Source organism: Triticum aestivum, chromosome 7D, assembly GCF_018294505.1.
Source record: "Triticum aestivum cultivar Chinese Spring chromosome 7D, IWGSC CS RefSeq v2.1, whole genome shotgun sequence".
NCBI lineage: Eukaryota > Viridiplantae > Streptophyta > Magnoliopsida > Poales > Poaceae > Triticum > Triticum aestivum.
In genome coordinates, this window is record NC_057814.1 from 467,453,729 (window position 1) to 467,468,064 (window position 14,336).

The following is a 14,336-nucleotide window of genomic DNA, read 5'->3' on the forward strand; positions in this document are numbered from 1 at the left end:
GCCCAAGATCTAAGATCATATGGTCTTTATCAGGATGAGACGTTTTCGCTCTATCCATCCTCCCAACCGCACTACTTCCGCTCTTAGGATGATTATGTATATGATACATATATATACACACAATTGACACACACGCATACTGTAGCCGCTAAATATGTTATCACTGGCCAACATCATGGATAGATAATGTAAATGGATCATTAGCAATGCAAGCAAACTGCATCAGCAACTCAATGTGGAAGAGAGAAGACTGCCTTTTTCCAAATTATGCTGCGCGCAGTGATTTTCCGCACCATGGAAGATACGGTTTCTGCTCATTGTATGAATGCTCACTAACACTGTCGTATAGGAAAGTCTAGTACTATGAACAACCAAGAATACAATGCTCGGTTCTGTTCAGCAGGCATGGGCAATGCCACTACTGCCAGCATTGCAGATAACAAAGTCACAAGGATAGTCAAAATTGCAGATATACATATACTGTCAGCTATCTCGGTAGGTTTGTCTCTTCCAACTGAAAGGAGCGCTATACTTTTTACACGGCTGGCTTCAGAACTTCTACTTGGGGGGTAAGGCCACCAATTACAACCCAACATTTCTTACACAAATGGACAAGAAAAAAGAACAGCAACAAATTGAAAGAAAAAATTAGGCTGGACAAAGAGAAAAAAATCGCCTTATCACTCGGTGAAGCCAAAAAACCGCTGCCTTGCGGGAGCACGTAAGGCGACAACTACTGTCGACGAGACTACCAGATGACTCAGAGGTGTTCTACGCTACAGTATGGATGGTTAACGATGGGCTTTTCTTATGCAACCTCCCCTTGAGCTGCTTAATCTTTGCGTCTACCCTTGCGGTGAAACCAATCTTGGTCCTCTGTCTCGCCTTAGACCGTTCCCTCTTCCACATTGTTTCGTCTTCGACGTCTTTCCGTAGGTACTTGATCTCCTGAATCACATGGTGATCAAGTGGATTGCATGATCTCTGGTAGGATATGTGAATCAGGTAGGGGATGTTGCAAGCAGCAGTCACCAGAAGGGTCGCTGCCCAGTAAATGGGAGCTGGCCCGAGAACTTCTGTCATAATCTGGAAGTTGTCTCGAGACTTCAAAGCCATCCCGTATGTGATAATGAAGACATACCAAGTCCCTATGCTGCCCCACACAAACAAATGTTGAATCCAGGTGAAATGGCTCATTGTCAGAGCAATCTGTATATTGACAGCCCAGATGATGCAGGAGAACATGGTGGTTCCCACTGAAGCCATGTCGGCAGTCTGTCCACCAGAGCGGATTGCTTGATCATAGAATATACAGATGTTGAGAAAGAATATCGCCAGAGATGAGTAGAGGCCATTCGCCATCCATCCTAAAATCCGGTACCAGTCAAAGAAAAGGTTATTTGGTCCTTGCTGATATAGCGCTGGGAACTGCAAAGTGAAAATTATGCCATATCAGTTGGTGGATATCCAGATTAAGTCCTATGGTGCAAAGGGCCAACACATACAGAAATTTAAATGGAAGTGCATAGAATGACTTGTGCCTTTCATTAGGATCACTCATCCATAAATACTTGAAGTAGATATTCATAGAACTGTGAATTATGAAGAAATGGAATTCAATGCACATTAAACCAAACTGTATTTCTAAAATTCCAACATTCTATATCAACGGAAAGGGAACACACGTGAATTAAATGAACAAGCATACTGAAAGAGGATAGAAACTTATGTGTAAGTGTAACACAAACATGGATAGTACTTATGGAGTAAATTTTAGAGTTCTCACAATTCCTTTGTACTTCTCTTAAACAGCAATGCCATGAGCATAATGTTGTTATTCTGGTACTAGGCAGTGGCGCAATACTACCTAACCCCCAGATGGGACTATATTCGGGATTCATGGTTGGTGAAACAAAGTTTGACATATTATTCATATCTCCTTTGTTAGCTTCAACTTCGGAAGCGTACTGATATGGATGAAGCAAATAAACAAAATAAAGAGAATCTTCTGCAACTGTCACAGGCTCTTAGCACCCCCCCCCCCCCCCACCAAAAAAAATAAGACCCCACATACAGCGTAACAAAATGCAACGCACCATTACAACACATCCCAGAAGTCCACTTTATGGTGTTCCCTTTCCGAGCATGTTTATTTTTCATATAAGCCATATATGTCACAGGCTTAAGTAAGTCGAATATTCTGTCACATACCTGCAAGCAGATTTCAGCAGAAACATCTTGCTCAAATACTCCAAGTGATATAACAGGTAGAGAGGTAAGAACAACGTTGAAAAGCAGCATAAACCAATCATCATAGACTGATTGCCCAGAAAATCCAGCGAATGCCTCGAAGTAAAATATTGTAAGTCCAAAGGTAATATTCTTGTAAAAGAAGTAGCAGATCTGCAATTCAATGGAAGAGGACTCAGAAAACATTATACCACATATGCGAAACAATATAGTTCAACAGAATGTAACAAAACAAATGAAGCGTTTTGAGTGGCACCATTTGGGCAATTCTCTTGTAGCACCAATGGCCATGTACAACAAGAAGTCGCTCAAGGAACCGAAATTGGGAAATAGAAAAGTCACTCGCCATCACAGCCTGGACAAAAGAAAGAAGCCATCGTCATTTACAATTAAACTATTAATACATCTCCTCGCAATGCACTAGTTCCCAAGAGAATAGTAATAATCTAGACAGACCTGCATGCCTTCGACCCCACTAATACCAACACCAATATCAGCTTCTTGAATCATGCCCACATCATTTGCACCATCACCTACTGCTAAAGTAGTTTTTCCAAGGCCTTCTTTGACCAGTCGGGTCACCTGCAACGCGAAAACGAGCAAACTCAGCATTGGCTTATGTATAAAACCCAGATCATGGATTGGCGATAGATGAGGTTACCAGTGCTTTCTGTCTTGGAGACACACGGCAACATATGACAGAAGCACACTCTACTGCTAGATTCAAGAACATATTCTTCATGTCATCTTCCAAAGCAAATGTAAGAGCTTTTCCATCAATAACAAGAGCAAATGCTGCGTCAGGATCCTTCTCTAGCTTTACCATTTGTGAAGCATTGGCGATTTGCAACATAAGACTCTCTTTTGCAGCCTGCTCAGGTTCCAAAGACGAATGCAAAGCAAAGATGACTGCCATATAGACCAAATCCATCTATAGTACTCCTTCCGTTCCTAAATATATAAGTCTCTTTAGAGATTTCAATAAGGACTACATACGGATGTATATAGACATATTTTAGAGTGTAGATTCAATCATTTTGCTCCGTATGTAGTCCACATTGGAATCTCTAAAAAGACTTATATTTAGGAACGGAGGGAGTATATGAGAAAATGCTGTGCAAAGGTACCTTTTGTGCATCCTGGGCTACTTGGTCACCAGCGGTTGTGGACAAGGATATCTGTTTCATGCCTTGCCTAAGTAAACTGCATGCGTATCTGCAAAGAAGAAATGAACAAAATGTTCAGAAGAAAGACGCATTGTCACACGTAGGATTACAAATATTACTGTTAAGAGTAACTCTTATAGGAAAGAGCTTACCCTATGTTAATTGCAGTTTCCATCTTATCGCCTGTCAGAACCCAGATTTTGAGACCTGCTTGCGCCAAGCGATCAATGCACTGAGGAACCTGATACAATATGAGAAGAAACATAACAAGTCAAAACAGCTACTAGCGTGATAGCAGGATCAGCAACATAACAACTCAAAAATCAACAGATCATTATTACCCCTGTTTGTAGTTTGTCCTCAACCGCTGTTGCACCAACAAGGATCAGCTCCTTCTCAATCAAATCTGCGACTCGCTCAAGTTGCAATTCCCTATCAGGCCCAATGGATGTCTTTGCTTTAAGAAACTCGGCATTCCAAGATTCATATTCTGATTCCTCAAGCATTCTGTATGATAGCGCTAACGTCCGCAAGCCTGCCTCACCATATTCATTGAGATGCTTGGTTGTATCTGGCTCATACAACCTTCCATTTTTTGCTAGTCTATCAAATATAATGCTGCTCGGTTGGATAAAAAACAACATAAGATAGTCAGATTAAAGCATGAGCAGCCCATGTGGAGAATACCTAATCGGAAATCAAGCATACACGCTACTCTTTTGGTGGCTCTTTTTATTTTCCATCTTTTTAGTTTATGATCAACAAAGCAGCAGAGTGTGAGTGTACACGCTACTCTTTTGGCAGCATTTCTTATTTTCATCTTTTTAGTCTATGATCGATAAAGTAGCAGACTGTAACACAGATGACATCACATGGTGATGTAATAACATAAGCATCAGAAAACAAAAACTATTTGGTATAGAATCTTACGTATCTGCTCCTTTGCAAAGAAGAACAATACGGTTATCTTCATCCCTCATAATTACCGTCATTCGCTTTCTTTTGCTGTTGAACTCCAATAAATTGAGAATCTTGAACTCCCTAAGAAATCCCAACCGAAGATGAAGAAACATGAATAAATAGCGATCAGAAAGCCAAATACTCTCAGCTGAAGATAGAAAAGCTAAGGACAACAGTAATTTGAAATACATATACCTCTCAGTTGTGCCATTAGAGGAAGTGTATTTCTCTTTGATGAAGACACTCGCTTGTGTTCTCTTGAAAAATTCAAATCCAAATTCTCTGGCTGCCACAAGAAAAGCCCCCTCGTCAGGTGATTCTGCTTCATAAGTAAGAGCACCTGTTGCCTCATTCACCTCAGGGATTGCAGTGTGACAAATAGCAAGTATCCGGAAGAACATAAGAAGCATGTTGGAATTTGGTTCATTGGTCCAGTGCCCTTGCATAAGACGGTCATCCTCAAAACTAAAGCCTTTTATCGAGGATTTTTGGGTCTTTCCCACGCTGAAGGTAACTCCTTCCACTAACTGGATTTCATCCTCATTACTCTCCCATACATCTTGCACAGGAATATCTTGGTCAGCAGCGCCTGATGCCATCTGCTTTGCAGCAGCCCTTTCAACTTCACTCGCACGCACACCATAAGAAACCCCAGCAATTGAACACTTCAAGAAATCCATCTGATTACAGGTCAAAGTGCCAGTTTTATCTGACAAAATCGTATGAACTTGGCCAAGCTCCTCATTCAAGTTTGACGTTCGGGCCTGAGCAGTATTGCCAGTCTCCTCATCAAACATATGAATGTCCTGGTTAATGAAATGTGCTTGTGCCACCTTCACAACTTCAATTGAGACATATAGCGAGATCGGAATCAAATACCCGTAGAGAATGAGTGCTGTAATGAGATGGAAAATCCCAGAAAGAGCAGGGCGTGTTGGATCGTCCAATTTGTTGGAGTTCTGAGGCTGCAAGTACCACCATCTGGGCAGATCAAGCTTGATCCTCACAGCAAAACCAATCGAACTGATGAGCGATATTAAAACCAGAACAGTGAACAAAATATATATGATCAAATCCATCTTCTTCTCAATCCTGCTCCTCTTTGATGGCGACTCGGTTGAATTCTGCATCACCTTACTATCGTGCCCTGTAAAAATGACTACTCCATAGATGAAGGCTGTGTTCCTCAGCTTTGAGTCCCTGAGAAGTATCTGAGACGGATCGAGGGCATACACCTGCCTCTCATAGTCTAAGTTACCAATGAATGTGTACAAGCTCGCGTTTGGGTCTTCACACCTTATCACTCCCCGGAAATCCTTAAACGTCTCATCCTCTTCCAATGGCAGCGTAACCTCCAGTGACCTTTTCAGCTTCAGGTTTGTCTCACCATCCAGGTTCATTGTCTCAACGTAGCAAATGCCATCCTCATAGCTCGAGGACAAGAGCAACAAATCAGCCGGGAAGAACTGGTCCTTCTCAACCTTGACCACATCACCAACACAAAGGTCCTCCCAATGTCGGAACTCAAATTCACCGTCACCCTTGTGCACGCTGACCTTGCGGTTGTTCACCTTCATGTCCTGCATGAACCTTCGCCAGTCCTCCAGGGCCTCCTTGATCATACTGAGCCCGACCACAAAGGCCAAGGGGGCGATCATGCTGACGGGGGAGAAGGGGCAGACCGGGGTGAGCGAGAGGATGGCGGTGAGGAGGAAGTAGAGGTTGGCGACGCGGCGGAACTGCTCGAAGATGGCCTTGGGGAGGAAGGTGAGGACGTTGTACTTGGTGGTGGAGATGTAGTTGGTGGGGTACTTGAGCGGCTTCCGGCGGTGGAGGATGGAGTTGTTGCAGTGCACGATGCGCGAGAAGCCCGGGCCGCCGACGGGGCTGCCGCTGACGGCGGCGGGGCCGGCGGCCTCGTCGGTGTGGGGCTGGTGGAAGCAGGAGAAGGTGTAGAGCTTGCTCCATCGCAGGCGGTCGCGCTTCCTCGCACGGGCCATCTCGGCGGCCTGCTGCCCTGTTGACGCGCGGGGTCCGGTTCCGGCTACGCGGGGGGCAGCATTGGAGTCTCCTCCCGATCAAATCTCGGGCGAATTCCTGCGGGGATTCCTACGCCGTCGGGGCGAATTCGACCTGCGAATTGCGGGGGAAGGGATCAGGCCGTGATCTCGCGAGCAAAATAAGATGAATAATAAATAAATCCAAAAAATCGACGAGGAAATCCGTGCCCCCAATTTTTTTTCCTGGAATCCGGCGAGCCGCATTCCGCGCCACGCGTGATTACCCAGCGAATTCATCCACCGTCAGGTACGAACAGCAACACGAAACGAAGAGAGGAAAAAAACGCGTTGAAAATACGGAGAGAAATCCAAAACTCGCATAGAGCAGAGGGGAGGGGAGAAACCACGGCACGCGGAAGAAGCGTTAGGAGCATTAGCACACGACGCCCGCCGGAGCTCGGACCGAGGGGAAGGGGCGTCGGCGTCGCTCACCTGGGAGGGAGGGAGGGAGGGAGCGGCGAGTCCGGGTGGCTGGCTGGCGGAGGGGCAGGCGGCCGTCCTCCGATCCCTCCTCGGGATTCTCGCGCGGCGGGCGGGGATGCGGGGGAGCTGGCCTGGCCTCGCCTCGCCTGCCGTGTAGGGGATTGGAGGGCGGAGCGAGAAGGCAGGAGGGGAGGGACACAACGGGGGGCGAGGTGGGACGCGACTAGAGGGGGAGAGAGAGAGAGAATGGGGAGCGGTGAGAGATGGATTACTAATTAAACCTCCGATTAACTTTCGAAATACGCCATTTCGCGAGCGAGGCGTATTCATGGTCCCTCCGTATCTCCATCCCCACGTAGAGTAGAGTAGGACAGCGGGGCAGGCCGGCGCACGGGCAGAGGCTCGGTCCGGTTTGGTCTCTTCCTTCGCATTGATATACTGCGCCTTTATTGTTTTGGCTGATTGATTGGTGTTTCTCCGTTCCGATCGCCGAATTAAGAAGATCGCGAGTGGTCATTTTGAATCCGTTGAGTACGGCAGGATACTGCGCCAGGCTGGGCGTGGCCTTTTGTCAACTCGTTGCTGGTGAGGAGAGAGCACCATCTGTGATGTACTCATGGCATGGCACGTCGAGGTCGTCGTGATGTTGGCCGGTGGAAGCGACAGCGGCAGCCAGGTGTAGGTCCGTAGAGAACGGGACACACGAACAAAGTGCTGGACTGCTGGCATCCCACTGGGCTTGTTACGGGAAGACAGACTTGGGGCAAGTATATGTCAGCAGCATCTCTTGCAGATCTGATCTGATTGTTACCTGCCCTAGGGCCGCCCCAGCTTGTCCCTCTCTGCCACCATCTTCTCGTTGGCGCTACCGCCGGTCTTCGCAACGGTGGCGGCGGCTCTGTACCGAAGGTGTCGGGGGCTTGCATTGCGGTGATGGGGAGGCCTATCAGATCATGTGGATGTGGCATGATGCACGAGTGTTGTTGGCGGGGATGTTGTGTGAAGCGTCAGTACCCCTCTCCCTCGCTGACTAGTGAACCCTTGCGCGCGCGCGCGGGGGGGGGGGGGGGGGGGGGGGGGGGGGGGGGGGGGGTTATGGAAGGCGGTTGTTGTGGTGCTATCGTGCAACCATCAACTAGATGAAAGTAAGGCAGTGATCCATAGCGATGCGACAGCGTCTTCACTTCCAACGATTTCTCCTTTGGTCGGCTATTTATATGTGTCGGTAGGACGGTAGAGACGTAGAGTGGTGGATGACGATTACGTCGTTGACATCGCAGTTGTGTCATCTTTAAGTGAGAATCGATCGATCTAGCCTGATAAGTCAATGTCGATGTATATGTGTCGTTGCCATTTGGGGTGTTGGTTCAAAGATCTGCTTTGGGAATGATCGCTCTGGCCTGACATGCGGTTGGACCAGACAATGTTCGTGTGTGAGCGATGATTTAATTTTGAAGGCATTTTTCTTTGGAGTTTTTGCACCCTTTGTCAGCTCACATGTCACTCGACTAGTGGATTGACTCGCGGTCATAGGATCTATGGTAGTAGGATTTTACACATGTTGTTGTGAGGTATGTCTTATGTGGATGGCATCAAAATTTCCTTTTCTTTTTCATATTTTTCATAGGTTTGTTTGTTCAACACTAATGCCTGGCTTTACTTGGCATTGTTTTGAATAAAAAAATATGTGTGTGCATCATCCCATGGATTTATGCTCCTTTTAAAATAAAATCATAAATTTAACTCCTAAAAGCCACCTATTATAAGCCTTCATAAGAAGAATTTAAGTAGCGAAAGGTTGTGAACCGGAAGATCCCAACTTAGCCCTCAATATTTTTTTCCATGTCAATTCAATTTTGATGATTGGGCCACACACATTTCAACAATATTTCAAAACCATTATTTTCAAATCTAATGATTCAAATTCCAGCCACATTTGCGCAAGAATTCAACCAAGATACGCATAATATCATCCAAAATAGTTCATCATAACGTAGATCATCCCAACACAATAATATTGAACAAAGTGCACCCCCCCCCCCTTCTCGAATGGCCAGTCCCACTACCTCCGCGAAGTGTGTATCTCACAACACGAGTGAGCTCCCATAGGCTCTTAGTTCTCGTACATCCCGAATGCATCCATGGACACAATTCTTGCCTCTCGCGCCTTGATCTTGTTTATTAACCTCTCGACCTTTATGGAAGAGCATGGTGCCCCCGTGTTTGGTTTTGGTAATTGATGACAATCCCTATGGACTAATGGTTGCTTTGAGTTATACTTTAAGGTTTGTCCATAAGCATTTCTTGAAGACCGTGTGCTGGTTTCAAGGTTATAAGGAGATTATGTGTTAACCAAGGAGCCATTCAAGGAGTTATCTAAAGATTGATCATGTAAGAGTTGAGCCTATTGCAAGCATGTCTTGAAGAAGAAGATTGTGTAAACATTCATGTTTACCTTCCAGACATCAGCTTTATGAAGATTGAAGATAAGATACAAGGTTGATCAAGACTAAAAGCTGAGAGTGGATTCAAGTTGATCAACACACAAAGTGTGAATGATGTACCTAAGAGTGGCTCTCCCATGATCTATGTGAGGTTTGTCCATTACGCTTTGTGTACTAACCCATGATCTATGTGAGGTTTCTGTGTAGGGTTAGGTATTGTTCTATGGGTTTGCATCAAAAGAAATATCTCATATAACCCATGGAGTATGACATCAAGTGGTGATCATCATCAAGGTTGTGGTGTGCAAGTTCAAGAGGAGCATCACAAAGTGATCACATGCTTCAAGCTTGCCGACCATGTCTTGTGAAGATGTGCCTAAGAGTGGCTCTCCCATAGTGGAGTATGGGGGAGCAAATTGCGAGTCTTCACCAAGGCGCACGCTAACAAGAAAGGTGTCCTAACTTAAGACAGGCATGCCCATCATCATCTAGCTCAAGGGGATTATGCGCAAGGCAAATATTTGTCCTTGATAGATTTTTTATTTTACCGGTCTCATGGTGTTAGTTGGGAGACCGGGTTATAGGATTGATTGTCGTACTATCAAAGGGGGACTCTCGAGTGAGTAGCTTGATTGTATCGTTCGTATAGATATCAAAACATTACATCCTTGGCATAATCTTTATTGGGTTAGTTGGGAGACCGGGTTATAGGATTCATTGTTGTACTATCAAAGGGGGACTCTCGAGTGAGTAGCTTGATTGTATCGTTCGTATAGATATCAAAACATTACATCCTTGGCATAATCTTTATTGGTTCTTATTTGGTTTTTCTTTATGTGAGCTTTTAGAGTTTTGGTTTGTCTTCTTTTCAAACTCAAACTCATCGAAAACGGAGCTCGTATGCATCATCTTTGCGTTTTCAGTGTTGGACATTTTGCTAGTTCATATTTGGGGAAGTTTATCTTCTTTCTCCTATTGGCATTTCTTCTCCATTGCTAAATCTTAATATATCCATTCGTTGTTGGATAGTGCTTGTCATCATCTATCTAACAAGCTTGAGTTTGCTGATCTTGGAGTTCATTTGCAGAAGTTATGGATGTTCTGGCTCTACTGCTACATTAAGAGGTAGTATCGCTTATACCTTAAGGGGTAGTACCACTTGTGCGGTACTTCCGTTGTTGTGTCGTGTGTACTACCATAGGGTACTATGTCCCCCACCAATAATTAGTGGTAGTATAGCTTACCTATACCACTATGTAGTGCGTGAATAAGTTTGAATATGGAACGTTGGTTGAACACAATCCGACGGTCAAGAGGTAGCAAATCCGAGCATTGCGGACCATTCGATTTCCTATCCATTACATCAGATTTTGCCATGTGTACTATCTAGAAGTTTTCAATAATTAAAAACTTAGTACACCCTTGTATTTATCACATATACTATCATACTATCGTTACACACTTCTAAATTATCTAGAATCTTCCACGCATTCACGCTTGAATAAAAGTCTATTGATTTGTGATTTATTCTAGAATTTTCCATGCATGCTCTTGCTCCATTAGAGTTTTATCGCTTGAATAAACGTGCATCCATTTATGAGATTACTTATGAATTTTTACTCAAGGTGAAAGACTTATGATCAACCATTTCTTAAAGTCCATATATCTTTTCAAAGAGTTTCGACCAAATGTTACAACACTATCTTTGCGTAATCATGAAATTTAACTCTTAAGGTCCACATATATGATGTGTTATATACACATATTGGAGCACAATGCACCTACGGTTTTCCTTATACAATGGGTTTAGCTATCGTTAATAACGAATTTGTATCTTGGTCTTCATGCATGTAATGATATATCATAACTCACGTGCAAAGCACGTGCAACTCACTAGTACCTTAAGTGGTAGTACCGCTTGTGCGGTACTTCCGCTGTTATATATGTCGCGCGTACTACCATGAGGATTTCTGTTACCCACTGATATTTAGCAGTAGTACTGCTTCCTCAAGCGGTAGTACCGCTTGAGCATTTCCATAAATAATGGTTAGATTCGTGGGGTCCTATAAAAAGAGTCTTCTTCCCCAGTGCATCACAGTTTTTGGAGCATGGTTTTCTCCTCCATTGTTAACCTCCAAAATCTTGATCTCTCTATTCCACTCATGATTCTTGATTCTTTTTGAGGGAAAAGAGAGAGGAGATCTAGATCTATATTTCCACCAATCATTTTCTCTTCTAAGTGAGGGAAACCTTGTGAATCTAGATTTTGGAGTTCTTTTGTGTTCTCCTTATTCTTCCTCTCATATTTCTCCACAGCTTTCGTTGCTTTGGTGGTATTTTAGAGTGAGGGGCTTGAGCACTTTGTGTGTTCTTGCCATTGCATTAGTTGCATCGGTTTGAGTTCTCCACAGTGATGCGTGAAAGTGAAAGTTGAGAAGCTTATTACTCTTGTGTGTTTGGGCACCCTAGAGCTTGTGCCTCTTGGGTGTTTGGGCGCCCTAGACGGTTGGTGGTGTCGCGGAGCTCAATCATTGTGGTGTAAAGCTCCGGGCAACCTTCGGGGTCTTCAATTAAGTTGTGGGATTACCCCGAGCAATTTGTACGTGTTCGGTGACCGTCCCCAAGGGTCAACAATTGTTCGAGTTCGATGACCGCCCTTAAGGGTTCCTTAGTGGAGTCATGGCACCTTGCTTTGTGCGAGGGCGTGAGGAGAATACGGTGTCTCTAGTGCCATTTTGACGAGCATCGTGCCTCCACACCCCTCTAACAGAGATTAGCATCTGCAAAGGGTATGAACTTCGGGATACAATGTCGTATCCGCGTGCCTTGGTTATCTCTTACCCAAACCCTTTACTTATGCACTTACTTTGTGATAGACATAGTGATTCATGTTATATATCTTGCTATCAAATAGTTTTTTATCTTGCTTAGCATAGTTGTTGGTGCACATAGCTGAGCCTAATATATTTAGGTTTTGAGCTTGACAAATTAAACGCTAGTTTTATTCCACATGTGTTCAAGCCTAAAAAGTAATTATTTTAAAGCGCCTATTCACCCCCCCCCCTCTAAGTGACATCCACGTCCTTTGACTTTACCCTCAACATTTCCTCATGAATAGAAAGCCTACACTGCTCAAACATTGTCATCCTCACCATGATCTCTGCCATGTGTGCCCCATAGATCACGTTGACTCGGCCCTCCACTTTTCCTCCTCAGTCTCATTTAGCTCATTCCTTCTTGCTGGCTTGTTTTCTTCTAATTGACCTTAGTTCATTTTTCTAGATCACCTATGAAAGTTCTTCCTTGTGTGCTCCACCCTATGTGGCTATGTCCCTCTATAAAGTTTTGTATTGATCTTGGAGTGGGACTTCTACCCCTCTCATCAACATCACCCTCATTGTCTTCCCCAAGATCAATGAAAGAGGACCTGCTTGATCTTGCTCTCTTTGGTGTTGGTTTCAAATTCCCCCTCGCCCATTCATTATTTCCCATGTGAATGGCCAAAAAAGTGCAACATAACAAAAGGCCTTGTTTTCATTCCTATTGTTGTTTTGCTTGTATGCTTGGTATGCTCCCGTTTTGGCACTTCACTTGTAGGAAAGGCATTCGGCTTGACCAACACAACCCAAACACTAGTTGCAACAATCTTGAATTGTGCTCGAATATTGTGAGAGTGACCCTCAGATTCTGCTGAAGAAAACTTCACATTGTGTTGTGCTCCTAAATATGCTTCCAAAAATATATCCTTGGTATCTCGGTGCCAACAAATGCATCAAGAGAGGCACTCATCCATGCATATTGATGGCTCGAGAATTTATGACTTTTTACAAGGAGTTTTCATTTGGTTTTCACCAGGTTTCCGTTATTTCTCGGCTATTTCTAACGCTAATCCTTAGAGAGAGAAGAAAACATGTTTTTTCCAATTGTTTGACAGGAAAAAGCATAAATGGAAGGAGACCAAAGTGAATTATTGCAAGTCAAGCCAAGTGGAGTAACTTCTATGTTGGGAGTTTGGTCACCAGGCGCACTAGAACGCAAGACGACCTTCCATATGAAGTGCCAGGGGCACCCTCTCATCTACATAAGACACTTCTGTGAAGGAACAACACATATTGGAGAAATCTAGACGCTGCCACACCATTCAGAATAGAGAGAGAAGAGATCCGGAGAAGAAGAACCATGAAGATCCTTCTAGTTTTGTTCTTCCACCTCCATACTCATATTCATTCATCCTTCAACATTATAAGAGGAATTCCAAGTTGTAAGATCAGGGGGTGAACTCTATTCATACTCATCTAGAGATTGAGACTTGTTTAATTGTTCACCTTATTGTGGATTTTCACGGTATTATTGATATGGTTCTCATGGATTTATTCTCTGAGATGATTGGGTATTCTCTTTAAATGTGTGAGTAATTCCCCCTAGGCATGAGAGATTTAGGTGAATGGTAAGATTCATTTGTGCAATTCCTATATGTCGTCATCCGTGTTTGTAGTCATATGATATGTTTAGTAAGTTGTTATTCTATTGTGAACTCTATGCGTGTTGCCCAATTTAAGGGCCTAGAAAACATGATCTCAAGACCTACACACGTAACACATATTGTTCAGGAAACATGCGACCTCTGATGTGACAGGTGGAGACATCCATGAGGGCCGAACACAATATGAGATAATGGTGATCCATTGAACTTAATGCATGGTTTCGGCTTAATAACGACCTTAATTGTGGAGATGACCAAGCTGTGGCAAAGATGAGTTGGGACCATATAGTATGGAATATAATCCCGCGAGGAGGAGTTTCGTAACCCTAGGGTGAGCAAATCAAATACTAAACCCCCATGATACAAGGTAACTGGTATTATCGTCACATTGACACACTTGATGTACACCAAATTTGAAGTCTCTCCTCGCCTAATCTCTCCATTACAAGAAAGACACATTTACTTTTAGTTTTATTTGTGTACTTTGCCTGCAAGTTATTATTATTCTCGCTGCAACCAACTCATCATTTCCACTATTCTGGTTTATCTG

General features: G+C 44.0%; 1 protein-coding gene across 1 annotated transcript; it reads right to left on the reverse strand.

Annotated features, from left to right (window-relative positions):
* Positions 1–454: 454 nt before the first annotated feature.
* LOC123168693 (phospholipid-transporting ATPase 6) lies at positions 455–7,100 on the reverse strand. The gene is made up of 11 exons (XM_044586561.1): positions 6,869–7,100; positions 4,572–6,509; positions 4,347–4,457; positions 3,758–4,034; positions 3,569–3,657; positions 3,378–3,465; positions 2,912–3,121; positions 2,707–2,832; positions 2,507–2,605; positions 2,212–2,403; positions 455–1,428 (listed from the first exon to the last, which is right to left on the reverse strand). The coding sequence occupies exons 2-11, from the start codon at positions 6,374–6,376 to the stop codon at positions 772–774; spliced, it is 3,654 nt and encodes a 1,217-aa protein (XP_044442496.1). The 5' UTR covers positions 6,377–6,509; positions 6,869–7,100; the 3' UTR covers positions 455–771.
* Between the last annotated feature and the right edge of the window lie 7,236 nt (positions 7,101–14,336).

What these genes read in the sequence shown, in the direction of transcription:
- LOC123168693 (XM_044586561.1), bottom strand. Translation starts at nt 6,376, where the DNA reads ATGGCCCGTGCGAGGAAGCGCGACCGCCTGCGATGGAGCAAGCTCTAC. An exon ending in TAGCCCAGGATGCACAAAAG is followed by an intron (nt 3,122 to 3,377) that starts GTACCTTTGCAC and finishes GAACCTGAGCAG; the next exon opens with GCTGCAAAAGAGAGTCTTAT. An exon ending in ACAAGAGAATTGCCCAAATG is followed by an intron (nt 2,404 to 2,506) that starts GTGCCACTCAAA and finishes ATTGAATTGCAG; the next exon opens with ATCTGCTACTTCTTTTACAA.